Consider the following 27,759-nt stretch of genomic DNA (forward strand, 5'->3'; position numbering starts at 1 on the left):
TGCTGGCTCCCCTGGAGCCCTTCATCAGGGGGAGGGACAATTGGAGCCAACAGACATCCCCCACCAAGGACAGAGGGCAGACAGGAGAGTAACTGTAACTCCACAGGCTGCAGGCCACCCCAGGCGATTTGGCCAAGCTGCTTGGATGGCTCTGAGACATTTGCAGCCATCCTGAGGTCACCAGGACATAAGGTCAGCTGTATTGGTTGTGGGGGGTGGTCTATGGACTGAAAATGTGCCCCTCCCCTGCAAATTCACTTGTTGAAACCCTAACCCCTGATATGACAGTATTTGAAAATGAAGCCTTTGGTAGGTAATTAGGTTTAGATGAGCTCATGAGGGTGGGGCCCCATGATGAGATTAGTGCCCTTATAAAAAGAGGAAGAGAGATGAGAGCCTTTCTTCCTCTGCCATGTGAGGACATAGCCCGAAGGCAGTCATCTGCGAGCCAGGAAGAGAGTTCTCACCAGGAACCAAATCTGCTGGTACCTTGATCTTGGACTTTCCAGCCTCCAGGATTGTGAGAAATAAATTGCATGTTGTTTAAGCCATTCAGACAATGGTATTTTGTTATAGCAGCATGAGCTGACGCATACTGGGAAGCTCCCGGCTGGCAATGAGGTAAGGCCTGGTTGGGCTCAGATACATGCCAGCTCACCCACCCAGCCCATCATAATGCTTGAAAGCGACGCAGCCCATCTGGGACTAAAGTCAGACTCTGACTTGGGGTATTGAGGAGCTTTTTTTCAGTAATCATGGAAACTCCTGCGGCCACTCTGCTCCCTCAAGCACATATTCGCTCTCTAACACACATACATGCTCGGGGTCCTGGGCCATCTACACTGTGACCCATGGAAGACAACAGCATTTTACAAAAAAGAAGCCAAGCTGGTGGTCATCAGCAGCCTGAGCCTGGAACGATGAGGGCACAGGGCAGAAGAGGGTACATGCAAAGGCCAGATCCCAACTACAGTGCTGCAGGGAAAGGCATGGGCTTTGGGGTCAGAAAGACATGATTTTGAGACCTGGCTCTGCCACCTTTCACTGGGCAAAACTTGGGCATGTTATTTAGCCTTGGTGCACCTTGGTTTTTTCATCTGTGCAATGGGGATAATTAAGTCAGAGAAGGGACCCCAATGTTCAGAGCAGCACTATTTACAATAGCTAAGACATGGAAGCCACCTAAATGTCCATTGACAAATGACTGGATAAAGAATATGTGGGGTATATATATATATAGGTATGTATGTATATACATACATACATACATGCACACACACTATGGAATACTACTCAGCCATAAAAAGAATGAAATAATGCCATTTACAGCAATATGGATGGACCTAGAGATGATCATACTAAGTGAAGTAAGTCAGAAAGAGAAAGACAAATGCCATATATCACTTCTATGTGGAATCTAAAAGAAAATGACACAAATGAACTTATTTACAAAACAGACAGACTCACAGACATAGAAAACAAACTTATGGTTACCAGGGAGGAAAGGGGGTGGGGAGGGATAAATTGGGAGTCTGGGATATGTAGATACTAACTACTATATATAAAATAGATAACAACATGGTCTTTCTGTGTAGCACACAGAATTCAATGGCTTGTAATGGTCTATAATGAAAAAGAATATGAAAAGAAACATATATGTATAACTGAGTTGCTATGCTGTACACCAGAAATTAATACAACATTGTAAGTCAAGTATACTTCAATTAAAAAAATTGGAGGGGTTTTCACGAATATTAAATGAGTCACATATGCTTATAATTAATCCATATTAATTTGAGAAAGTTGTCCAAGAGGCATTTATTGAGAATGTTATTTATCAGGATTCAAAGAGCCCGGATCCGTCAGAAGCAGGGAGCAGAACGTTCTACCTAAGCAAACGGCAGGCCACTCACTGGCTGCCACCATCCTTTCTGCCAAAAAGGGTTGGTTGGTTTAGCAAAGAGAGTGTAGGTTCTGTGCAGACCAGAGAGAGCCAGGGGTTTGTGCTTTCCAGCCTGGCACGCTTTCCCAGCTAGAATGTCAGAGTGTTTTGTGCTCAAGGGAGCAGGGACAGAAGTCTCACCAGAGTGGAATCCCAGGCAGTGCTTGAGCCAGAGGAATCACCAGGTTTTAGCAGGGTGCCGAGTGCCCTTGCCAGGTCCGTAATCCCACAAAAAGCCTGAACCTCACCGGTCACAAAGGTCCTGGGGAATCAGAGAGCCCTGCCTTCTGCTCTTTCTCCCACTTTTTCCTGCCTCCGTGTCATTCGGAATCTGGTCGCCAGGAATACATGGCAGTTTAACAAAGGGAACTGAAGGAAAAAAAGACACCAGTTGCTTTCTGCATTATCTTTTTCCAAATCCACCGAGGCTGTGGCACCAGCTGGTGTTGCAAAACGGCTGCTGTGTTTTCCAAAATCTGATTCTTCCCTCATCAAGTGAGGGTCTGGGGTTAGCAGCAGGAAGCAGGGAAACACTTCTTCACTCAGGCCCTCAAGAAAAACTCCCTGAGCGCTTGCAGTGTGGCCCTCTGCTCAGGGCTGGGCGTATCCTGGAGGGTCCCGTTCTCCGAGGAGATGCCGACTGGTTACAGGAAGTCAAGAGAGGAGTCCTGGCTCTGGGTCCCAGGGCTGTGTTGGCCCCCCACTGGGCTGCAGAAACCTGAGGGCGAGGACCCGACTAGGGGGTGATTCTTACTTCTTTGGATGCTCTTCCCAAGATTTTCACAATGGCCAAGAATGTAATAATTTTCTGATTCTAAAAGCTTAACAAATAGTCTGGCAATCAGACTAGCACAGGCGTTGTGCCCAGCACCTCACCACAGTCCCCTTGATGATGTCACCATTTTACAGATGAGGAAACCAAGGATACATTTAAAAGGAGGGAGGAGATCCAGGAAGTAGTCACACAGGAGATGTCCCCACGACAGCGGGGTCAGCTGCCTAGGGCTGACCACAGCTCGCGCCAGGGGTTTGGGAAACCTTGTAATGGTTTATAAGTCACTCTCTTCTCCTTAACAATGCCAAGTTCCAGTCTCCATGTGTGACGACTGTCCCAGCCCGCACCCAATATCCTCGGGTCACTCTTCCAAGCTAGTTTCTTACCTGAAAACTCCAGTAACGAGAAACAGTGAGCCCGTAATTCCTAATCCTCTATCTGGAGAAGTTGTCTCCAAATATGCTTGACCATATGCCCCTATTAGTAAGAGACTGTAGTGTGCACACGTGTACGTGGGCTCGCGTGGATGCGCACACACACGCACCATCATTAGCTGATGTCTTCCTGTCTCAAGGCAGTCTACACACTTCGAGCAGGCTTCATTATTAGTAAGTGGATGTAAGTCTATGTTTTCAATGGTTTTCTTAATTCTTCGTGTTTTTGGCTTATTTCTTATTCGACTATCCTTGTTTTAACATCAAAATGTGGCTGGGAGAGAGCTCACGTGAGGGTGGGGGATGGATCCCTTGGTGGTTTTTGCACATTTGTTCAGGTTTACGTGATTCATGCTATCTTCTATCTGTGGGTTCTTTGAAGATCATTTTTGTAAGGATTCCTTGATCGTAATTTGAGGATTAGTTTAATTAAAACTGGATAATATAATCCTGAAACTCATTAACTGGGCTGAAATAGTTTGTAATAAAGTAAAAATGATTCAGAGATGGAGAATGTCTCTGTCACCATGGTGTCCCTTGCCCAAGGGTGACACATCACCTGTTCCCTCATGAAACCAAACCCGTCTAGGGACCTGAAGATATACAAAGCAAGGCGAGGCTAGCGTTGGCCCCACTATGGTATATTGGTAGCGGTTAATGTCATTTTTATTCTTATAGACTAAAACCATAGAAGCTGACACCCATTAGGATGGCCACTATGAAAAAAATAGAAAATAGCAAGTGTTGGCGAGGATGTGGAAAAATTGCAACCATGTGCACTGTGGGTGGGAATGTAAAATGGTGCAGCTCCTGTGGAAAACAATACAGTTGTTCCTCAAAATATCAAAAATAGAATTACCATATGATCCAGCAATCCTATTTCTGGGTGCATATGCAAAAGAACTGAAATCAGAGATTTGAACAGATATTTGCACACCCATGTTCACTGCAACATTATTCACAATAGCCAAGAGAGGGAAGCAACCCAAATGTTCATTGATGGATGAATAGATAGACAAAATATGATCTAGACAAACAAATGGAATATTATTCAGCCATAAGAAAGATGAAAATTCTGGTACATGCTACAGTATAGATGAAACTGGAAGACACCCTATGCAAAGCGAAATAAACTAGTCACAAAAAGACCAATACTGTATGATTCCACTTATATGAGGCATGGAGGGGAAAATGGAAAGTGATTGTTCAACAGGCATAGAGTCTCAGTTTTCCAAGATGACAAGTTCCAGCTATCTGTTGCACAACATTGTGAATATACTTCACACTACTGAACTGTACACCTAAAAATGATTGAGATGGTAAATTATATGTTTTTTTAATCAGAATTTTAAAAAAAACATAGAAATGGAATTTCTGATATTTTCATCCTGTGCCCCAATGGATCAACTTGTAAACCCCATTTTGGAAATGATTTTGGATCCTCAAGGAGGTGCTGAGGTAGGACGTATTGGAGGACAAGCGGTGGGTGGGCCTGCACACCTCTGCTTAGGAGGTTGGGCAGGAAAGGGTGAACTCAGCCAGCCTGGGCTGCCCGAACTCTCCACATTTCCAGGAAACACCTGTCTTCAGGATTGGCCCTTGGCTGGCTCCTGGGAGAACGCTGCGCCCTTGGAATGTTCTGCCTGGTTAGAGTGGCTTTGTAGGCCTGGGGCCTTGGGTCGCATCATGCTACTTTGATGAGAGTTTATGCCAACAGTGTGATTTATGGTGGATGCCTGTTTTGGCTCTGGAGTCTGAGTGGCTGAGGTCAGGCAGGTAGGCACTACATGCCTCCGTGACTGACCCCAGTAAAAACCCTGGACACCAAAGCTCAGACGAGCTTCCCAGGTTGACAACAGGTCACATGTTGCCACATGGTGCTGCTGGGAGAGTTCCATGTACCTGTGCAACTCCACTGGGAGAAGACAAGCTGGTACCTGCTCTCTCCTGGCCTTCGCTCTGTGCACCTTTTCCCTTTACTGATTTTAATCTGGGTCTTTTTGCTGAGGTACACTGTAACTGTGAGCATAAAAGCTTTTATGGGTCCTGATTCAGGTGAGTCATGGAGCCTGAGGGTGGTCTTATAGACCCCCTGACAGAGGCATCTCAATTCCTCTTGGATCCTGGCTTCTCCTTTAGAATCATTTTTTCCTTTCTTTTCTCCTATCAGCTCTTTCGTCCAAGCAGAAAAGAAGGCAATTTTCTCTGTATTCATTCATTCATTCCTTCACTCATTCATTTTTTTCAACATTTGTCAAGTCCTTCCTTTGGCCAAGCACCGTGCTGCCCTGATCCTACTGTGGATGGGAAATACCCAGGGGGAGTAAGTGTCCTCAGAGCAGGCGGAGGGTGGGCAGGAGAGATGGCACTACCAGGGTCAACCTGGAGGTCATCACACATTGTAGGAGTCAGGAGAACAAGCTTGGAGCCTGGTGGGTGCAGTGCAGCTCCAGATCTGCCCCTCCGGCACCAGGTCAGGCATCTGATCTTGGACAAATGGCTTAGACTCAAGAGTTTCTGATGTTTCATCTGTAAAACTGAGATATTACTGCTGGCCTTGCCGTGGCTCTCCCTGGTGAAGCTGCCCTTTACAGGACGCTTGAGCGCACTCAGAGAGCTCTTAGTGTTTGAGGGACAGCTACTGGCCATGCCCCAGAGGTTGAGATGTTTAGTATCCTTCAAAGCACTTTCCACTTTATCCCATGGTCTACACACAACGAACGGTCTCGGAATAATAATACTGACTCCACCTACAGCAAAATGATTGCTGCAAAGTTTAAGATATTTTTGGTTTGTTTTTGTTTTCTTTGTCCTTAAGGTAAATTGCTGTATTTCAAACTGACTCGTCATAGTTCCTCTGTGTGTGCTTGTGTCACTAATTGGATACACTTAACTCAATTTACTTGTAATGTCTACAGATTCCTTTTTTAAAAATTTTGTTGTTTTATTAGTATGTAAAATAGTTTACACAGTTACCTAGTGAAATCCACAAAACAAGCTTTACTCAAAGAAGTCTAGTTCCTTTGCTTTTCCCCTCCATAGGAAACCATTTTTTACTTTTATGATTTATCCTTCACTTATAAATTATAAACAAATAAATAACATATATTTAGGCACCCCTCCTTTTTTTTAATACACTTTCCCCATCTTTATGCAGGTGTCCTTTCTTATTTTTGCCAGTGTATCACAGCGAGAGCTTCTAGAAATTTCTGGATTGCTAGAGCAACGCATGTATCATTTTGCTGGGACTGCCAAAATCCTCTCCATTGGGGTTGAACCATGTTGCATTCCCTCCAGCGAAGTATGACAGTGCCCATCAGCCTCACAGCCTTGCACACTAGTTGTCAAACTTTTGGACTTTTGCCAATCTGATCTTAGCGTAGCTTTAATTTACTTTTCTCGTATGAGCAAGTTGGGACATAATTTCACGTGGGTGAGAGCTATTTGCGTTCCTTCCTCTGAAAAGTGATTCTTCGTATCTTTGGCTTACTTTCCTATAGGGTCATTCACTACTTTTTTCTATTTATAGAAGCTCTTTATATATTGGGATATTACCTTTCAATTTAGAAGTGTATCAGTTGAATTTGGCCTGTGATGACTGGGCAGGACTGAGTGGGGCAGAGAAAGGACGGGAGGGAATTATCCTTCTGTCTAGCTCAGAACAGCAATGAGGAGCCTGCCACATCCAGAGACCTGACTAGAAAGGAAGGTCGATAGAGACTGTTGCTATAATTTGCTTTTTAGAGGGACGTGGTTGGAGGTTATTAATCTCTCAAGACATCTCCAGTGGTTTTTGCCCCAAGAATAAAACTACACCCTCATGGTCTGTCTATGGTGCCCTTGGCTCCAGTGAGTCCCTGTCTGGGAGCCTGGGCAGATTCTGGCTTTCGTGTTTGGCCCCCAGACCCATGGAGGGCCCAGGTCTTCCATGTAGCCAGGAGCTAAGGCTTCACCAGACTGGCTACATGATCCATTACAAGCAAAATCAAGGGGATTTGGAGGCTGAGGTGCTATTTAGGCTGCAAGAATAGCAGTTCACGCTCTTGACAGGGACCGGGGAACCATGGGGTGCAAGGTCTTTAGTCACATGGTCCTTCTTGCAAGGGAAACATTTCACAAAATAAATCGCTCTCTGAGTGTTAATCCCCCCAAACTTTCTGAGCCACAGAGAACCTCAACCTCAGGTGTGCTCGACTGACCCTGTCTCTGCAACCGCGTGGGAATGCAGCCTCATCCATTCAGCACATCTGAGCTTTTCCCAGTGAACGACAGAACAACGAACCCCAAATTATCTCAACCCAGAAGAACATTCTTCCTGCAGGTCTGGTTTCTAATGACCCAGAGGCACACAGTCAAAGGATCTTGGGTCTGGAAAGTCAAGGTACAGGCCTGCTGCCTCCGACTTCCTCTCCGCTTCTTCTGGCTCTGATACTGTGGGCCAGCGATGCTGCCCATGGCCTTCGTAGCAGCTACTCTGTCTGCCTGGAACACGTCCCAGGGCAGCTGCTCCTGGTCACTCAGGTCCCAGCCGAAATGTCACATCCTCAGAGAGGCCTTCCTGGCCCACTTGTGCTAGAGGAGTTCCCGAGCCACCATCCACCACGTCACCATGACCCAACCCTAATCCTTGTGGCCCTTAGGACTTGCCAGCACTCTACTGCTTAGTTGTCTCTTTTGTGTGAGTTTCACCGCCACAGAAGACCAGCTCCACCCGGCTGAGGCTTTGACTGGTTCACTGCCGGGTGCCCGGCCCGGGAACTGCACCCTGCAGGCAGGTGTGCTCCAGGTGCTGTGGAACAAGCGAGGCTGTGACCAGCCCATCTCTGAACTGTGTCCCCACATGTCCTGAATGACTGCACTCTTCACTGGTATTCCAAGATTATTCCAAACAAAACACAATAATAACTCTGCCTACTCAGACTCCTGGAATTCTACCAAACAGTTTTTCCAATCACTCAGAGCTGAACGTTTGAGAGAAAAATACCTTGTGGGCACACACTGAATAGGGAACAGGGAGTCTCTGTTGTCCAGATGAGGGAGTGGGGCCTTTATATTTAATTTTATTTTCAGTTTATTTTTCAAAGTTGAATGCGGGAGATATTTTTTTGCCGTGGGTTATATTGGACATGATTATAGTCAAGTCAGATCACTTGATTCACATCTGTGAAAATCTTGGAAAAGAATGGTCAAACATACAGATGCACTATATTATTATTGAAGTTATTTTCAGTTCCTAAAAAAGTGACCAGTCAGGAAATACAAAGGATCGGAGTTAATGACACCTCTCCATTATCTAGATTTTAGAGTGCTGGTTTAATAGGATTTATATGAACTGTGGGGCCAAATGGCATCCTTCAAACTCCAATGACTCCCATTCCTGAGCTCTCAGATGTCTGCCTGCGATTCCTCAAAATATAAAATATATTCTTTACTGGGTGTGTTTGCCCTAGCAAACTGATAGCCCTAAGTAATGCCTAATCTCATAATAGCTCAGGCTGGCTTGTTTCAGCCCATCTTATCAGAGTCATAAACCCCACCACCCTTCACAGACTCTACAACCAATCAGTCTTGCACGCAAGCCGATCAGGCACCTTGTGACCTATAAAACAGCCGAACAACCTGCCCTCGTGCTCACGCAGGCACGCCTCATCTGTGTGGCCCACTGTTGTCTATAGCAATATGACCTAATAAACCCCTCTTTTATTTTCATTCTTTGACTCTGATAATTCTTTTACCACCAACAACATGCGCCCACCCTGTCTGCCAACATTAATGATGCAGTGCGGATTAAACTGACAAAGGTTTTAAAAATCGTAACACCTTCGTGTTGGAAGGTGTCTGAAGCCATGTGCACTCTCGTTTACTGCTACTGGAAGCGGGGATTGGTTTAACCCTTTGGGAAAGTAATATTAGCTCATATGGTAGCATATGTTCAAGATGGTGTCACTGAACCAAACTTGGCCAATCTACTGACCCTAGTTTGTGATGAGGGAAAGCACATTTATTGCAGGGCCCAGCAAGGAGAATGGGCAGCTCATGCCTAAAAGACCCAAACTCTCCCAAGGCTCTCAGGGAGGAGATTTTAAAGGCAACATTCCGGGTGGGGACTGCAGGGGGTGTGACTTTCTTCTGACTGGTTGATGGTAAGTAACAGGGTGGTGTTTCTGGAATCTTAATCATCAACCTTCTGGTTCCAAGCAGCCTGGGGTCCACGTGCTTGTGGTCAGTGTGTAGTCCCCACCCTCCACCTAGATGGGGGTCTTAGTTTCTGCAGAACAGCTCAAAGGTCAGTGTCACACTGTCATGTATATACCCCTTGAGGCAGAACTCGGACTCTGTTTTCTCACTGAACTATGGTTTAAACTAGTTTCCTTGCCTGACTTCTTTCCCTTTGTTTCTGCATTCTCCCACTTCCCAATTAGCTAACTGCTTGAGTCTGCTCTTTAGAACTCAGGGAAGGCCCAGGTGACTAAAACCTTTTTTCTACAAATAAGAAATAAGGAACATGGAAGGGCTTTTGTACTGGGGAGGGCCTGGCAGGGTCCTGCTCTGTTTTAATGGCTCCAGCTGCGGAATGAATGTTTGTGTCCCCGCAAAATTCATGTGTTGAAGCCCTTATCCCCACTGTGGTGGTACAGGAGATGGGGCCTTTGAGAGATAATCAGGTCTAGATGAGGTTGTGAAGGTGGGGCTGCCAGGATGGTTTTAGTGTCCTTATCAGGGCATGACAAGCCTGGCACCCTGCCTGCCTGCACCAAGGAAAGACTCTGTGAGGCCGTCACCAGGAAGTGGGCCCTCCACAAGAACCTCAACCAGGTACCATGCTGACACCTTGATCTCAAGCCTCCAGAATGATGAAAAAGAAATGTTTACTGTTTAAGCCACCAGTCTATGGCATTCTGTGACAGCAGCTGGAGTGGGCTAAGGTGGGCCCCAGTGAAGCATGCTGTCTAGTGTTCACAGCCTGGTGTAGTCCCCTCCCACAGGGAGCCTGGGCTGGCCTGAACTCATTTAACCAGCATAGTTCAGCCGGTCAGGGCCTGAGCCTCAATCGGACTTGGCAGCTTCTCACCCTGGCTACCCCGCGGGGAGCCCACACGTGGGGAGGGACAGAGATCCTGCTGTCCCAGCACCCCTGCCTCCACCTACTACAACCATATGAGAGACTCGAGTGAGGCCAGCAGAAGAACTGCCCAGCTGAGCCTAGCTGACCCACAGAGCTGGGAGGGATCATCAAAGGGTGGTGGTTTGACCCCACGAAGCTCTGGGCGGGGGCTTGCTGGGTGGCAGTAGGCCCCCCACAAAGAACACGACAATGAAGAGTGGGAGGACATGCACCATACTCGGGTTCCTTTTTAAGGGGGGGATCTACAATCTACTTTTCTTTGTGCCTCTTTCTGATCTCTGGAGGTTTTATATAATTGCTCCTTTGTAACTGGAAAACAGAACAACGCACACTGTGAAAAGTAAAATGTACTTTTTTTTTTTTTTTGCTTCCTTGGGAACTTCGAATTTCATTAACAATGATATTCTTTCACGAATATTAATTTTGCCCCTGCCATGTTCTAGGCCTGTGCTGGGTGCTGGAGACAAGCTGGAGACCAGGACAGAAAAGAGAGAAGCAGCAGCAAATACAGAGAGCAGCATAATGTGGGAGGGAAGATGGCCAGGCTCAGTGGCAAATCTGGGCATAAATGAAAATTAATGGTGACACCAGCCAGACACAATGGGAAAATACTGCATGATTCCACTTACATGAGGCAGCCAGAAGAGTCAAATCCATAGAGACAGAAAGTATAACAGTGAGTACCAGGGAGGAGGGAACCGGGAGTGACAGTTTAATGGGGACAGAGTTTCTGTTTGGGATAATGGCAAGTTCTGGAGATGAATGGTGCTGATGGTTGCACAACTATGTGAATGTACTTAATGCTACTGAATTGTACACTGAAAATGGTAAATTGTATGTTACGTATATTTTACCACCAAAGAATTTCACAGATTCACCATCACCCTTTTCAGCCAACGTTTTTGAACCTGATTAAAAAGTGCAGGCTGAAGAAAGTGTCAATTCACAGAAAATCACTTAGATGACATCTCCATCCTTTAGACAGGGCTAATAATTAAGGGGGGATTTTAACAAAGTATTCCTCAGAACTGTCAAAGCCACCAAAACCAAGGAACCTCTAAGAAACTGCCACAGACCAGAGGAGCCTAAGGGCTCACAAGGACTAAGTGTAACGTGCAATCCTAGAAGGAACCTGGGATGGGAAAGGGACGTGAGGCGAAAACCGAGGAAGTCTCAATAAACTATGGACTTCAGTTAATAATATATGAATATCGGTTCGTTCATTGTGACAAACGCACCGTACAGACGTGAGACGTGTAAGATGTTAGTAACACTGGTCGGGGGGGTGATACATGGAAACGCTCTGTACTGTCTTCACAGCTTCCCTGTACATCTCAATGTAATTTAATTTTGTTAATTAAAAAAATTTAAAAAAAAAACCAAACAGGAAACAAACCAGAGAGGCCTCTGCTTTGGCAGCAGGAAGGAGTTGAGGACTGTGCATTTGCTGGGGGGCGGGGGGTGGGGGGAACCCACAGTAAGGCCCTGGAAAGGTGCTGGTGTCATTTTCAACTGTCTTACTCTGCTTTTTCTGGCTTGTTGTCCTGTCAATGTGGGGATGGATTTGGGGTTAAGTGAGAAGTACACATTTGACTATTTGTCTGTATATGGCAGGCTTTCCCCCAGATAATCAGACTAAATGCATTTCCCTGAGTGTTTAATAAAGGGCAGGGCTGTGAAACCACAGCAGATACTCTTCATGAACATGGGCTGGAGGGCCACCTCCGCCGGGGTGTGGGCTTTCTCTTCACTCGCCTCCATCCTCAGGGGCCCCCTGAACCGGGGCCCCCTGAACCAGGCCCCCTGGGTGGGCTGCTGCTGCTGCCCTCCACCCTCGCCTGGGCTGGCTGTCACAGGCCCACATGGTCCCCACATCCCTGAGCCATGTCAAAATGGAAAGTAAGGACAGTCCTACTGCGTGCTGTGCTGCGCCGGCAGGACTGGGGACACTAATATGGCTACTTCTCTTTCAATCCATAAGGTGAGTTCACACTACACAGTCACCGGATTAAAGACAAATAAGGCGTAAGAAATAAAACAGGGTTCAAGTGCGTTGGGAGTCATCCAGCCTTGGGGGTCAAAGTCCATACAACCCATCAAAGGGGTTGTCCCGGAAACAGCTGGCATGGAGCTGGCTGCCACCGTAGCTGAGGTCCCTGCACACATCAGGGAGAGGCTGGTTCTTTTTTATCCCAGGCTTTCCCAGATGAATCAAGAAAATAAAACAGAACCCACGGTGGGCCAGATTAGAAAAAAGCCTGTCTGTTTTCACCTAGGATGGAAAAAGATTTTATCATGGGATTTGGTAGGAAAAATAGAGGCCCTCTTAGGAAAGAAAATAAAGCTGAATTAAAAGAAACAGTTTACTTTTACTTGGAAAGGGAAGCAGGTACCTGCCTGTCCCTGAGGGTGCTCTGCACACGCATTCTTCATCCTAAAGCGTCATTCAGCTTGGTGCTTCTTTTCCTCTTCTGAGTCACTGCCTTTTTATTCCTTATTATGCCAATTTTTTAAAGCAACATGTAATCAAGGCACAAAGCCACCTCATCTTTGGAGTATAAAGAAATTACTCTGCATATCAAGCTGATCAAATCTGGCATGTGCTCCGACCACTTGGCCCCCCAGGCTGGGTTTATTTTAAGGACGGTTACATAATGTTCAAGCCCAATGGACCCAGGGTGTCTCTTACAAAACCCTTATTTTATCTGCTGCCTTTCCGGGACCAGGCACTTCTAGAAGAGTTCAGGATGTAATTTCTTTTCAAAGAACATGAGATGGCACTGGCTCCCAAAATAAGAGTGTCCAGAAACCAGGAGATAATGCTGCCACCACTGCAGGAGTCACCAGATGAGACTTTGGACTGGGGAGGGCGGGTGCCCAGGGCAGGCCAGCCCAGTGTCAAAGTCTTTGGCACATGCTGTTGGGAGACAGCACCAAGTCACGCTTCTGAGAGTTGATAGGAAATGCCTTTGTTCGTTGGGAACTTTTAGCATTTATATTGTCGTTCTGTATTTTCCCTCTTTTTAAAACAATCTTCTCCCATCTCAGAGCAACTACAACAAAAACGCACTCAAGTTATGAGTCAGTAGCTCGCCTGTCTCAGAGGTGAAACTCTGTGAGTGCAGAGCTGCACTTCGTTCTGTCATTCCGTACATCCTCATTTAGGATGTTGGGCATGGAGTAAGTACTCGTGAGATGCTGCCATGGTGCTGACAGCGTTGACTACGGGTGGGAGGACGCAGGAAGAAAGCGAAGAATGACAATCATTCATGGATCCAGTCAACACACAGTCACTGGAACACACGCTGCAGGCCAGGCCCTCCGTGGGGACTGAGCTGTGTTGATGCAGGTCCCCACAGGGTGTTGCTTATACTGACTCAGGGAGCCGTGTGCCCTCTTGTGGGGTCTTTAGCCCATCGAAGCCTGGTTCTGTATCCGTATAATGGGAGCAATGTGTCTACATGAACTAGCACGGACCTCTGCCTTAATACCCCACTTAGACGATTAGCCCTGTGATGGATGCGTTATTGGCCATATGCTGGCACTTCCAGTGGACATTACCAGGGAGGCCCCCACCAGGATCAGAAGGTCTAACACTGAGCACAGTCTACAGACATGTTAGTGGAAGACATGAATGACCCCGGATGGTGCAGGGAGAGAGACTGGGTCAGAGGACTGAGTAAAGTAGACTCTAAAGAGATTATAAGTGCCTCTGCCCTGGAGTAAAAACCATAAAGAAGGGGAAAGCAGAAGGCAGTGACTGACAGCATCAGTGGAGAAGGCAATCGAGTGGCAGAGGACACTGGGAGCTGGCCTTGGGTTTGCTTCCTCATCGGCTGATAAGAAGGTTGCTGTTCTGATCATCAACCCAGTGGTTGCATTGTGAGCAAGAAGACAGGGCAGACTATCACCTTGACCGTGTCTCAGGTGCTGGCAGGAGAGCTGCGAAGATGGTGGATGTGAACTCCTGGCAGAGAGTCAGCCACGATGACGTGGACGCAGGGCTGGGGCATCGGGGTGAATAGCTTCACTTTGCTCATCTCTGGGTCAATGGGCAGTGGGCCTTGGTATTTCTTGAGTTCTAGGAGGCTTAAAGACCGTAATTGTGCTGGAAGAAGTCCTCTTCCTCTGAACCAAGTGTTGACTCCCCTATGGGCAGAGCAAGGGAAGTGGGCTGAATCTGGACCTCACTCACCACGAGCACCTGAGGTTGGCATCTAGGTACCACCCCCTCATGGTATGTGTCCTCAGGCCAGATATTCAACCTCTCTGAGTACCCATTTCCTGGCCTGCAAAATGGGAATAACTGTATCAGCTCCCTTGGACTGCAGGGAGAATTCGGTGAGCTATTTTGCATGTAGTGTCTGGTGTAACAGCGTACGGTGGTTTTGAGAATTTACACCCCCTTGCCAGAAGTTCGCCTGTCCCTCATTGCTGCTTCCACCAGGTGGCCTTCCTAGTGGTGAAGTTTCTTCTCACTTTGCTTTAGGCTCCTTTCTTCCATATTTCTTCTCCTCTAGAAGGAAATCAATCTCTTCCACTCCAGAGTCTTATAGTGTAGTCTTATAGTGTAACCCAATCTGCTTTGGGCTATAATTACTTTATTTATGGGCCATCTCCTCTCCCTACACAGGAACTCCTGTAGGGAACTGTGGTATAAGAAAGAGTGCGTCTGTGATAATTAGTAGAACTGAGCATTGTTTCATGGGCCTATTGGCCATTTGTATGTCTTCATTGGAGAATTGCTTGTTTAGATCATCTGCTCATTTTTGGATTGGATTGTTTGTTTGTTTGTTATTAAGTTGTATGAGCTGTTTATATATTCTGGAAATTAAACCTTTGTCAGTTGCTGTGAGTTCATATCCATCATTTGCAAATATTTTCTCCCATTCTGTAGGTTGCCATTTTGTTTTGCTTATGGTTTCCTTTGCTGTGCAAAAGCTTATAAGTTTAATTAAGTCCCATTTGTTCATTTTATTTTTATTTCCATTGTCTGGGTAGATCACCTCACACCAGTCAAAATGGCCATCATTAAAAAGTCCACAAATGACAAATGCTGGAGAGGGTGTGGAAAAAAGGGAACCCTCCCCTACACTGCTGGTGGGAACATAGTTTGGTGCAGCCATTACAGAAAACAGTTTGAAGATTCCTCAAAAACTAAAAATAGACCTACCATATGATCCAGCAATCCCATTCCTGGGCATATATCCAGAGGGAACTCTAATTCAAAAAGATACACGTACCCCAATGTTCACAGCAGCATTATATACAATAACCAAGACATGGAAACAACCTAAATGTCCATCAGCAGACGACTGGATAAAGAAGCTGTGGTGTATGCAATGGAACACTACTCAGCCAAAAACATGAAATAAAATAATGCCATTTGCATCAACATGGATGGACCTGGAGATCGTCATTCTAAGTGAAGTAAGCCAGAGAGAGAAAGAAAAACACCATATGATATCACTCATATGTGGAATTTAAAAAAAAGAGACACTAATGAACTCATCTATAAAACAGAAACAAACTCAGACATAGTAAACAGATTTATGGTTACCAGGAGGAAAAGGGGTGGGAAGGCATAAACTGAGAGTTCAAGATTTTGCAAATACTACTATATATAAAACAGATAAAAGAACAAATTTCTTCTGTACAGCACAGGGAACTATATTCAATATCTTGTAGTAACTTGTAATAAAAAAGGGTGTGAAAACAAATATATGTGTGTGTATGTATGACTGAAACATGATGCTGTCCACAAGAAATCGACACATTGTAACTGACTATACTTCAATCCAAAAAAAAAAAAAAAAGAGTATATCCACTCTTTGTCCCTACTTCTAAGCACAGAGCTTCAAAATTCTCGAAATTTCCTCAACAACAGGAGTGTCTCTGTATGTTAGTGGGGTGCCTCACGGTAGTCCCTTGATAGCTTCAGGATGGGATCCGGTCACCAGAAAGAACATGATTGGATGGTTGGGACTTACACCTGCCTGACCTTCAGGGAGGGGAGGTAGACTGCAGATTGTATTCCATCACGTGGCCAATGGTTTAACCAACCATGCCTCTGCAATGAAACTCCAGTAAAAACTCTGGATATGGGGCGCAGGGTGGGGAGGATATAGCTCAGTGGTAGAGTGCATGTTTAGCACACACAAGGTCTTGGGTTCACTCCCTAGTATCTCCATTAAAAATATATAAATAAAAACCTAATTACCTCCTCCCAAAAATAAAAATTAATAAAAATGTACAAAATGTGAAAAAAAAAAAACCCTCTAGACATAGAGGTTCATTGCAGCTTCCTGGTTGATGAACACATCGATGCACCAGAAGGGTGATGTGCCCTGACCCCCTGGGGAGACAGCATCAAAGCTCTGCACTTGGGACCCATCAAGACCTAACCCTATATATGTCCTTTATTTTTAAAAATTGCAAGTTCAGTGCTTTCCTGAGCTCTGTGAGTCATTCCAGCAAATTATCAGAACTGTGAGGTCCATGAGAATTCCTGAACTGACAGTCAGGCAATAGCACAGGTGACTTGGGGACCCCTGAAATGCAGCTTGTGTCTGAAGGGAGGGCAGTCTTGGGGAGGACGCTGCCTTTAACCTGCGGGGGTCTGTGTACGCCCCAGGTGGTCAGTGTCAGAACGTGCATTACAGTGCACCTAGCTGGACCGGGAACAGGAAGAGACGCATGTTTTAGTAGGCTGTCTTCCAAATCAGGACCTGGAGAGGTACAGGTTGAAGTGGGAAGAGCTGACTTAGTGTTTTATATTCATATCAACATTGTTACTTCTTTGGCTTTCCTCTGATTTGGAGCAACCCTCTGATATTGGGGTCTTTTGGGTGATCTCTGCTTGGAAATAAATGTTTAGTTCATTTTAGTTTGTGGAAAATCTGAGGTTTTAAATCCTCAAGAGAAACTGCATGTGCTTTGCGAGAGTCAGAGGTGCTAGAGGCCACAGGATCACCTTTCAAGGGTCTGGCTTACAATAAGAATCTATCCCCCTTGGGTCCATCCCCCTTGCTAATGACAATTTGACAATGGCATTTGCCCCCTTGCCTTTTGCGTGTGCGTGTATGGGGTGAGGGGGTGCCGATCATTCACTGCTCCAGGCTGCAGCCCTCGGTGTGTGTGATGCATTTACGTGCATGGTACGATGTACACGAGCTTTCCTTTACTACTGTGTAACCGGCAGCATACAGAAGTTCTATCTAGTTTATCCACAGGGAAAGGGCCCCTCAGAGCACCGAGTTTGCCATCCTGCTGCCCCTTCCTGGAAACCCCTAGCCTGCTTCTGTTTCTGCCCTGATTCTCCAGCTTTATTGGTGAATCTTGAGCCTCCCAAATAATCCTCCTCATCATTCCATTTCCCATGTGGAGCTTCAAAGTCAGATTCCACTTGCCCACAAGAGAAAACTGAGTGTTAGAACAGCTTCCCAGTTATAGCAATGATATTTGTGATCACTGGCAGCTGGCCTGCGATGTTCTGAGGGTTCTACTTGTGTTAATCCCCAGTCATCACAACCTTCCCACTTTACAGATAAGAAAACTGAGACACAGAAAAGTTGGGTGACTTGTCTTGACCCACAGGTTGCAACTGTTGGAGCTGGGAGGTGAACCCAGGCAGCCTGGCTCTTCTCCATTCTCAAGGCTACAAAAACAAGGGCGCAGGGCCATCTGGGATTCAGCAGAAAAAGTCCTATTTTTCGAGGAACTGGCTGCAAACACGCAGGAAGCCATGAAAGCTCTGATTTGGCCTTTCTGGTATGTTGTGTGCAGCAGTGAAGCTTGGCAGTGAGTCTGGGGCTCTCTGAGCTTTTTTCCCTGGTTGAAAAAAAAAAAAAAAAACAAAACCCAAGCTCTAACTCCAGAGTGGAGAGTTTCCTTGGCCACATCTGTGAGACAGGCTAGAAAATCGATGCTACAGTGGCTGCAAGTGCTTGATTCAAGTGGTTCTGCTGCGTTTTCAGCTCGACTGGGAACCTCTGAGAGTAGACCCAAGGCCCCACCTCTGGCTTCATCGAACAGAGGCATGAAATTGATGGCCAAGTGTGAATAAACAGCCGGCTGCGCTCTGAGCCTCTCAGTGACACCGTGTGGGGCCTGCTACGAGGGAGCCACGAGTTTCAGGCAGGAGAGGTGGGCTCTACAGAGGAGACCCCTCCTTACACCCTGTCTGAGGAGGTGCTTTCTCCTGACCATCTCCTTAAAAATGAGGGCATGTCTTTTAGAATAAGAACCTTGTCTTAAGCTCTTACCCTGTGACAGGCACTATGCTTTTAAAAAGCTGCTTTTACAAACATACACACTTACTTACTTCACGTACTTACTTCTCACTTCTCAGGACCACCCTGTGACTTCAGCGCTACTATCCCCCCTTGTCATGAACGAGGACACTGAGGGGAAGTGACTTGCCCAACACCCGACCGCCAGAAGGGGTTCCCAGCCCTCAGGGCAGCAGAGCCACTCCCCACCCTTCCCAGGGGTGGCCCTTCGGCCTGTTTTCTTTACCACTGAGCCAGATGGGCCTCCAGGGGGCAGGGGAGCCACGACCCAAGGACCAAAGGCTGGCCATGTCCCAGGCTGCCGGTGTGGGTTTTCTCCCCTCCCGGGGTCACCAAGGGTCCTGCGTGCTGGGCTCAGAACCACAGAAGGAACCAGCCAGGCTCTGAGCCCCTGGGTCTGGGCCCAGAGGGTTTTTACCTTCACCGCTTCCCAGCTAGAATTCACCAGATGCTGCCGGAAAGGCCCAAAACCTGAAACCAAAGAGACCCTGGTTTGTCCAGGCCAGGCCTTAGGACGGAGTGTCTCTACACCTGAGCTGCTCCTTGCACCTCCTTGGGAACGTCCTGTGGTTCCTGGGGCCACTGCGGGCCTGTGGGGACTCCACGCATCCCTTTTCTCATGGAGGCCTGCAACCCTGCTAATCTGAGAGCATTTCCAGAGTCCTCTTCCATGAGGCATTGTGGGGGAGCCAAAAAGGAAGGGGAGGAGGACCCATGGCTGAGATAGGAGGGCTGGAGAAAGTGTGTGCACATGTGTCCAGTTAAAATGCACACTGCGTAGAGAGCCCAGAGATCCACCCACATGAATGTGCCCAGTTGCTTGTTAACAAAGGTGCAAAAGCATTTCAATGGAGGAGGGACAGCCTTTCAACAAATGGGGCTGGAACAGACACCCACAGGCAAAAAAGAATGCATCCCACAGCCTGCACTGCATACAAAAATTAATTCAAAATAGATCATGAACTTAGATGCAAAAAGTAAAATAAAAAGTTTTGGGAGTGGGGAGGGTGTAGCTCAGTGGTAGAGCACTTGCTTAGCATGCACGAGGTCCCGGGTTCAACACCCAGTACCACCATTTAAAAATAAATAAGTAAATAAACCCATTTACCTCCCTCCATCCCACAAAAAAAAAAAGGAAAAAAAAAAACTTTTAGGAAAAGAAGGGACAAAAATCTTGGGACTCATGGCTAGGTGAAGAGTTCTTAGACTTGACACCAAGCACATGATCGGTCAAAGTAAAAACTGATCAGCTGGACCTCAGTAAAAGGAAAATCTTTTGCTCTGCAAAAGACCCTGCTGAGTGGATAAAAAGACAAGCTGCAGACAGGGAGAAAAGAGTTGCAAGTCACATACCTGACAAAAGCACTGTGTGTAGGATGTACACAGAACTCTCAAAACTCAACGTGAAAAAAAAATCCAATTAGAAAATGGGCGAAAGACACGAAGAAACGTTTTACTGAAGAGCACAGACGGACGGCAAATAAGAGCAATGTCATTAGGTGTCAGAGAAATGCAAATTGAAACCACAACGAGATGTCACCACACTTCTATGAGAGTGGCCAAAATAGAAATACTGATAACACCAAAAGCTGACGTGGATGGAGAGAAACTGGGTCACGTGTGCATTGCTGGTGGGAATGTAAAACGGTCCCGCCCCTCTGGGTAGTAGTTTGACAGTTTCTTTTAAAACTCAAAGTGGACTTCCAAGCACTCGCACTCCTGGACATTCATCCCAGAGAAATGAAAACTTATTTTCCCATAGAAACTTCTACACCAATCTTCTCACAACTTCTTCTTCTCTCTCTCTCTCTTTTTTTTTTTTTTGGTACTAACCCATAGAAATGTGTCCTTCAATGTGTCCTTCAGTGGATGAATAGTTAAATAAACTGTGGTTCATCTGGATCATGGAATACTACTCAGCAGTGAAAAAGAAGTGGAAACCACCCAAGTGTCTATCAACTGGTGAATGGATAAACAAAACGTGGTATCATCCATACAATGGAATGTCATTCAGCAATGGAAAGAAATTCAGTGCTGATACGTGTCACAACATGGATGGACCTTGAAAAAATTATGCTCAGTGAGAGAGGCCAGTCACAAAAGACCACACAGTGTAAGGCTCCATTTATGTAAAATGTCCAGAATTGGTAAGTCTATAAGGACAGAAAGTAGAATAGTGGTTGTCTAGAGCTTGAGAGAGAGTGTGTGTGTGTGTGTGTGTGTATCCTGGGGGAGTGGGGATGGGGATTAGGGAGTGACAGCTAAGGGGAGTGTGGCTTCTTTTTAGGGTAATGAAAATATTCTAAAATTGATTGTGGTGATAAATGCATAACTCTGTGATCATACTAAAAGCCACTGAATTGTACACTTTAAATGAGTGAATTATATAGCATGTGAATTATACCTCAATAAGCTGTTAACAAATTGCTTTAAAAATGAAGGAATTATTGGCATCCACAACTTGGATCAATCTTGAGGGAATTGTGCTGAGTGAAAAAAAGCTAATCTCAGAAGGATATATACTGCGTGATTCCACTTACACAATATTTATAAATTATAATTTATATCTATCAGCATAAACATGAACAGTTGCCAGGAGTTAAGAGATGGGGGAAGAGGGTGGGTGTGGCTATAAAAGGGTGGTTCGAGGGAGCCTTGTGATGTTGGTACAGTTTACCTTGACGGTGGTGGTTACTCAAAGCTACGCATGTGATAAAACTGCATAGAGCTGTGCACGGGTGCACGCACACACATGCACACACACACATGCTGAGTTATACCAATGTCAATACCTGAGCTTTAATATTGAAGATGTCAACACTGGAGAAGGCTGGGTGAAAAATGCAGGGACCATTCTATACATTTCCTTGCAAATTCTTGTGAATCTATAATTATTTCAAAATTAAAACTTTAAAAAGTGGGTGATTTGGTCCAGGGTTTCTCAAATGCTAATATGCATGTATATCTTGCTAAAGTGTAGAATCTGACTGGGTGGGTCTGGGGTAACGCTGGAGAGTCTGCTTTCCTAACAAGCCTCCCACGGGTACTGATGCTTCTGGCCCTTAGACCACACTTTGAGCAGCAAGGCTCTGAACAACTAGGATCAGAATACTTTAAAGGGGGAGAGAGCAGGGAGGGTGGGGGTGGTTGGGGAAAGGCTTCTGGAGGAGTGGGGGAAGAGGGGTGAGCTGGGGCGAGGTGAGCCCCGGAAGAGGCTGGCCCTAGTGGGGGAGGCCTCATTCTGGGCGGGGGCAAGATCCTGGGCCTCTGGGTGAGGCGTGCGGATGGAAGGGCTTGTTCCTGGAACTGGGGACACTTACACTGTGCACTATTACGTAATTTAACGGCAATGAAGATTTCTAATAAAAGGCAATTAGGTAGAATTTTGTTTGGGGAGGAGAGCAGACTCCCTCTGGGACTAGTTTAGGAGAGGTTTCCTGTTGGCCTGGGGAAAGGCCTCATCCTGGGACTCTGTCACCCTCTCAGTGTAGTGGCTGCTCATTTCTAAGGCACCCACACTGCGCGATGGCCTCTCCAAAGCTCAGGCCATGGCCCAATGGCAGCCAAGAGGGGTCAAGACCTCAGCATTTGGGGTCAGGCTTTTGCTGTTGCATCTCAGCCCTGCCGCTTAGCAGCTGGGTGACCTTGAACAAGTTACTTAGCTTCAGTGCCTTGGTTTTCTCATCTGTAAAATGGGGACTAATTCTGATCATCTAAGAGGGTTGTTGTGAGGATTAAATGAGTGAATAAAATGGAGATTTGCAATACTGCTGGGGCACAGGAAGCAGCGTCAGTGTTCACCTCCACTGACGTTATAGTTATGTATCTCCTGGGACCGCTGTACGTACGGATTAAACAATGTCACGTACAGCATGCATTGCTTCCAGAACCTGGTAGGTACTCCACAAAGGCTGAATCCTTTTCTGCTGTCTCTCTGTGCAGTGTGGGATGGGCTCCAGCTAGGCCCTCGCTCTCCCCTGATTCTCTTTGATCACTTGATGGCACCACTTCTCAGCCCCAAGCCCCCTGCCCGGGCACCGTGACAATGACTCAGAGGCCCCATCCTAACTTTTCCATCCTGAGATTTCCCCTGGACTTTAGGCCTCTATTTCTCTCTCCAGAAACAACTGAGAGGCCTGCACTAGAGAGAGAGAGAGTGTGAGGGTGTATGTGTGTGTCTGCATATATACAGAAATAGATTTATTATAAGGTACTGCCTTATGGAGGCTAAGAGGTCCACCATCTGCAAGCTGGAGATCCAGGAAAACTGGTGGATTAAATTCTACTCTGAGGCCGAAGGCCTGAGAACCAGGAGCACCAGGTCGAGGGCAGGAGAGGACTGCTATCCCAGTTCATGCCTTTAGATGGAGAGAATTCAACCTTCCTCTGCTTTTTTGTTCTATTCAGGCCCTTAGTGGACTAGAGGAGGCCAACCCACAATGGGGAAGGCCTCTGCTTTACTGAGTCCACCAACTCAAATGTTAAGCCAGAAGCACCCTCAAAGACACAGCCAGAAATAACGTTGAACCAGATATCTGGGCATGCTGCGGCCCAGTCAAGTTGACACATGAAACAGACACACCATCACAAGCCCTTAAGGGTGGTGTGGCTAGGAGGAGGGGCCAGGACCCTGGGGGCCTCTTTTTCCATCACTCCTTCAGTGTGGCCCATGCTCAGGGCTCAGCAGTTCCTGCCTGGCCCCCATACGGGAGGTCAGCTGCTGTCACATTGGCTGGTGATGGGCGGGGGACTCATTTCAGGGTAAGCAGCGAGCTGCGGATAGAGGTGCATTCTCCAACTCAGCTTTACCTGGAACCCAGCGGGGGTTTTGAGTCCCATCTATCTGATTTCTGAGATGTTATTTCTCAGATCATCAAATTCTGAGATGGGGAGGAGCTGTGATTAAATATCAATGTCTGAAACCCCACCTCACCAGACCTCAGGCCTTCCAGCAGGAGCCAGGTCCAGAGAGGACTGGCCCTTTGAAGTTCCTGAACCTCTGGGCTTAGAGTCTAACAAATCTGACTCACAAAGAGTAAAACTTTCTCAAGGAATAGAAAAATTTGGGACAGGATGTCCTGGGAAGCCAGTGGTGTCCTCTGACTTTGACTGAATCCTATAGAATAAATAAGACTGTAGTTGCTGAGCAAAGCAAACAAACAAAAAAGGTTTTGGAAAATACTGAGATCAAGGAAAAGTTACTGAGAAACTAGGTACCTCCTGGGATGACTGTAGGAAAGCTAAAAATGTAGCAATACCAAAAAAAAAAAAATCGCTTTCTACTTTAGAATCATAGATCAGCTTATTCAGATCATCTCTTATCTGTTTTAAATTAGTCAAAACAATTCCGCAAGTGAAGGTTTGAAGCTCTAGTTTTGCAGGGTCAAACCTTATCCTTTAAACTTGGCAGGCCCTCGAGTGGAACTTGCAGAAAAGGGGCTGGAGAAATCTCTTGGAATCAAGAGAGGCCCTTTGGAGGGAAGCAGGTTTTCTTGATCTCCCACTGTCACTGTTGGTGCCAGCCCCAATGCCTTGATCTTGAAGCAGTTTGTCAGAGCCCTTGTTCCCCCACCATCTGTCTATGTGCCAATTGTCTTGGCGAGATTTACACGGGAAGCAAATCCAATTAAATGAAAAGACTGCCCCTGGCAGCTCAGAGCATTTTTAATAAAGGAAGCTCACACTCTGGAAGCCAGTGGGCATTCCCAAATCACGGCTGATTATCAGGTACTTCATCAAACAATCCAGACTTTGCCAGTACACCACAGGCTGACAGGACAGAGGCAGGGGTCCATGTGAGTATAAGGCTTGCCACGGTGCTTCAATATTCATATTTCATGTGTGACAAGTATCGCATTTATCAGGGGTACAGTTTCCTTAGGAATTCAAGGGTAATTTGAACCAGTCTCTAATACCCAAAATAACACAAATGAGAACAAGAGAGATACAAGGTTTTCAAAAGAACATTGTTTTTCTCAGAAAGTTAACTGGCGTTTGATTATAGTCTGAAAATATTAAGATAGGTAACTTTCAATTTTCCACACACACAGGAACCCTTGTCTCTCTCTGTTTCCTTCATCCAATACAATTCAAAAAACTTCAAATATGCCAAATGTGTCTACCTAAAAATAAAGAGCTTTGTAAAGAAGTCAAACCCTCCAGGGACCAGCTGTGACAATGACTAGGGGTGGCTGGAATTGATTCTGAATGTGCTGGTGAAAGGCAGCAGTGGGCGACTGCCATTCCTTCTGAGATGACCTTTTGGGGTTCAAGGTTTCTAACTGGTGGCTCCCAGGGGGTGTTTATAGTTCCCAGAGTGGCTAACAGCGCTGGAGTTTGGGGGGAGGGGGGAGGAGTGTTGGGATCGGGGTTGTGCTCCTTTAGGTCATTGTAGATGGACTCCCTCAGCCTTTTGAGACCCTATCCTCTCTGGGTCCCCCACTCCTCCTCCCTTGCTATGTAGCTTCACCCCAATGGATGCCACAGAGACTCAGACAGCAGGCGTCAGCCTCCACTTCCTCCCTGATGGGCTGAGGACAAAATCCGAGCCCAAGCCACACGTGGGCACCTACGTGTATGCCACTTAAGAGTTACTTGAAGTGAATGACAGGGCATAAGCAGGAAAGACTCTCCGCCCTCTGGCTGTTTTTCAACAGGTCAGAGCAGGAAGTTAGCTCCATCTGGAATTATTGGCACCACCAGTTGCCACTCTTTTTCCCCACGAAGGAACTGCTGATGACTGGGATCAGACAAGTCCGCATTCCACGGTCAGGCTCAAAGCAGCAACAAAAAGGAAAGCAAAAAACCATCTTACCGGTCACCACCACGCAGCTGGACTGGGAATCCATGAAACCGGAGTGGGGAGCGCGCCTGTGCGCCTGCGCGGGTCAGAGGCCGGGCGGGCCCTGGGCGCTTGGAGCACCGCGCGCCCCTCCCCTCTGGTCCGACGCCTCGGGCTCCCATGGGGGACCACCCCGCAGTGTTCTAGGGGGGCCCTGAAAGGCTGAAGACTCTAGTGTAGGGAGGAGGATGTAAGACGACGCCCCTTAAAAGCAGAAGTAGCCAGCTTGGGATGCAGAGGCTGTGGCAACAGACAAGTAGAGGGTCAGGGCACCATCAGGGTCTTCCTGACCACTTGGGTCTGGGTCACTTTGTTGGTCCGTAAGGTCAAACGTGAGCCACGAGTATGGCGACCGACTATCCCGGTTTGCTCGGGACGAAGGGGTTTCTGGGATTGGGCGGGGGCGGGGTGGGGTGTGGTAGGAGTTAAAAAGGTGCTGAAACCACCTATACAGTTCCCAAAAGTCAGGATGTTGGGTGACCCTACAAGTTGTTTGTTTAGACTTTGACTTGATGAAATTTGGTAGCTCTTGAAACTGAGTCTGCAAAATATGTTTAAAAAAAAAAAAAAAAAAGGAAAAAGAAACCAAAACCACAGATGAAGCTTACAGTTAAAAGTGATGGCTGAAAGCACCTGCTTTCACCTGCCTGTAAGCTGTACGTCCTCTGACAAGTTAACCTCTTTGTGCCTCCGTTTCCCCTTGCTGCTAAATGGGGATGATCACAGTACCGCTTCCTGGAAGGAAACTTACTGATCCCCAGCTACTGTCCCCAGCCCTCCCTCAGCTCGGGGGTGGGGGTGGGGGGGCTTACATGGCCAGCAGTGTCTGCGCTGGCTTCCCAGGCTGTGCTCTCACCATCCCGCATTCTGCCTGCCACCAGTGCTTAACAGGGCGCTTGACTAACTACCTGCACCACTAAATGCTTTGGCAATGCCACCTGGCTCTACCATACCTCCCCTACCCCTCCTTTTTAATTGTGTCAGAGTAACTAAAGAGATAACATTTGGAGTTAGTTCCTCTAGTGAAGGAGCCATGTTATGCAGCATCTTGACCTTTCAGAATATATTACTTAAAAAAAAAACTTTTTAAATTAAAAATACTTTTTACAAAAGCTGTCTAATAAGAGGTACAAAAACCACAATTCTCTTTCCTTACCTGGGCGTAGCCATGAATCTGGGGGAAACCAGTAGAACCCCTCCAGCATCACACTGCTTCCCCAAATTCAGAGTGCTGTGTATTAGAGGGTGTGACCTCATGCTTCCATCTTCTTAATTGGCTCCCTGATAAAACAAACAAACAAACAAACAGTATCCCCCGCCACCCATACTGAATTGGGATCACTGCCAAGAAACTAGACTCCACCTGATGCCTGCCTGGGACACTGAACCAACGGCCATTCCTTTTAATTGGTCCCTGGGGTGGGCTGCAAGCTTATTTACAGCAGTGAACAGGTGGGAAGTGGCTTTTGCCCCCAGTGGCCTTCCCTGGCTGCTCTGGGAAGCTGGGGCCACCTTGTTTTGCAGGGGATGCAGAAGGCTTTGCGTTGTACCTTATTTTGAGACAAAGGTAGACAAAACAAAAATCCAAGTTTGAAGGCAATTAACCAGTTTCTCATATTCTCACTGTTGATGTTTTTTCCACCCTCCTCTGGGGAACAGCTTCCCTGGTTCATGTCACTTATCTAGTCCTTGTACCAAGAAAGCTTTGCTTGTCCATCACAGTTATAAACAAGGAGATTAGGTCACTAGAAATGCCCATATTTGTAAAGTTGGTTGCTGCTAAGCTCAAACTCTGTTATCAGCATAACTAACGTGGTCTGGGTATCTAACTTGTGTTTACTGATGCTAACATATCATGCCTCCAGACGCCTCAACTGCTAAGACTGCCTGTTTTTAACAATGCTACTTTTCTGATAGTGAAGCTGCAAATTTTATTTACTTTCTTTCAGGATTTGATATTAGCCATTTCTGTTTTAACTGCATCTGGAGTATGTCCTGGAATTTTCACTTTCCCATAATTCACTTATTTTCTTTTGTCCTAAAAATGCCTCTAATTCCACAATTAATAAAAAAAAAAGGAGAGACATAAGCTATTTTTACTTTGCCACAGTGAGATGTCTGTGAGTGTATTTGTCCCCGCCCTGGGGAAACACACACAAACACATTCTCATTCTTGAAAATGAGAACAATTCAGAGGAGTATGGATTTTGAGGTCCGACATCTGCACTTTTATTTCTTTTTCCACTGTAAAAACAAATGGTCTCTAACACTTGCCGAAGTCAGACACAATCTTTAGGCCGATGAAATATATTAAGCCTGGGAACAAATAAGGCAACTCAAGAGAGATGTC

The 27,759-nt window shown here is 46.4% G+C and overlaps 1 protein-coding gene across 2 annotated transcripts in view; it reads right to left on the bottom strand.

Moving 5' to 3' along the window:
- Positions 1-26,662, bottom strand: part of PGPEP1L (pyroglutamyl-peptidase I like) — a 33,092-nt gene extending 6,430 nt beyond the window's left edge. Inside the window, exons 1-2 of one of the 2 annotated variants that reach the window (XM_064480540.1) lie at positions 26,566-26,662; positions 18,987-19,039 (exon numbers count right to left, since the gene is read on the bottom strand). In XM_064480540.1, coding sequence (XP_064336610.1) covers positions 18,987-19,039; positions 26,566-26,614 — 102 coding nt within the window. In that variant the 5' untranslated portion in view covers positions 26,615-26,662. Of the gene's footprint in view, positions 1-18,986; positions 19,040-25,382; positions 25,775-26,565 lie in introns of those variants that run through there. The other variant, XM_010985353.3, reaches the window with a different exon arrangement.
- Between the last annotated feature and the right edge of the window lie 1,097 nt (positions 26,663-27,759).

Source organism: Camelus dromedarius, chromosome 29, assembly GCF_036321535.1.
Source record: "Camelus dromedarius isolate mCamDro1 chromosome 29, mCamDro1.pat, whole genome shotgun sequence".
In the NCBI taxonomy this organism is placed as follows: Eukaryota; Metazoa; Chordata; class Mammalia; order Artiodactyla; family Camelidae; genus Camelus; species Camelus dromedarius.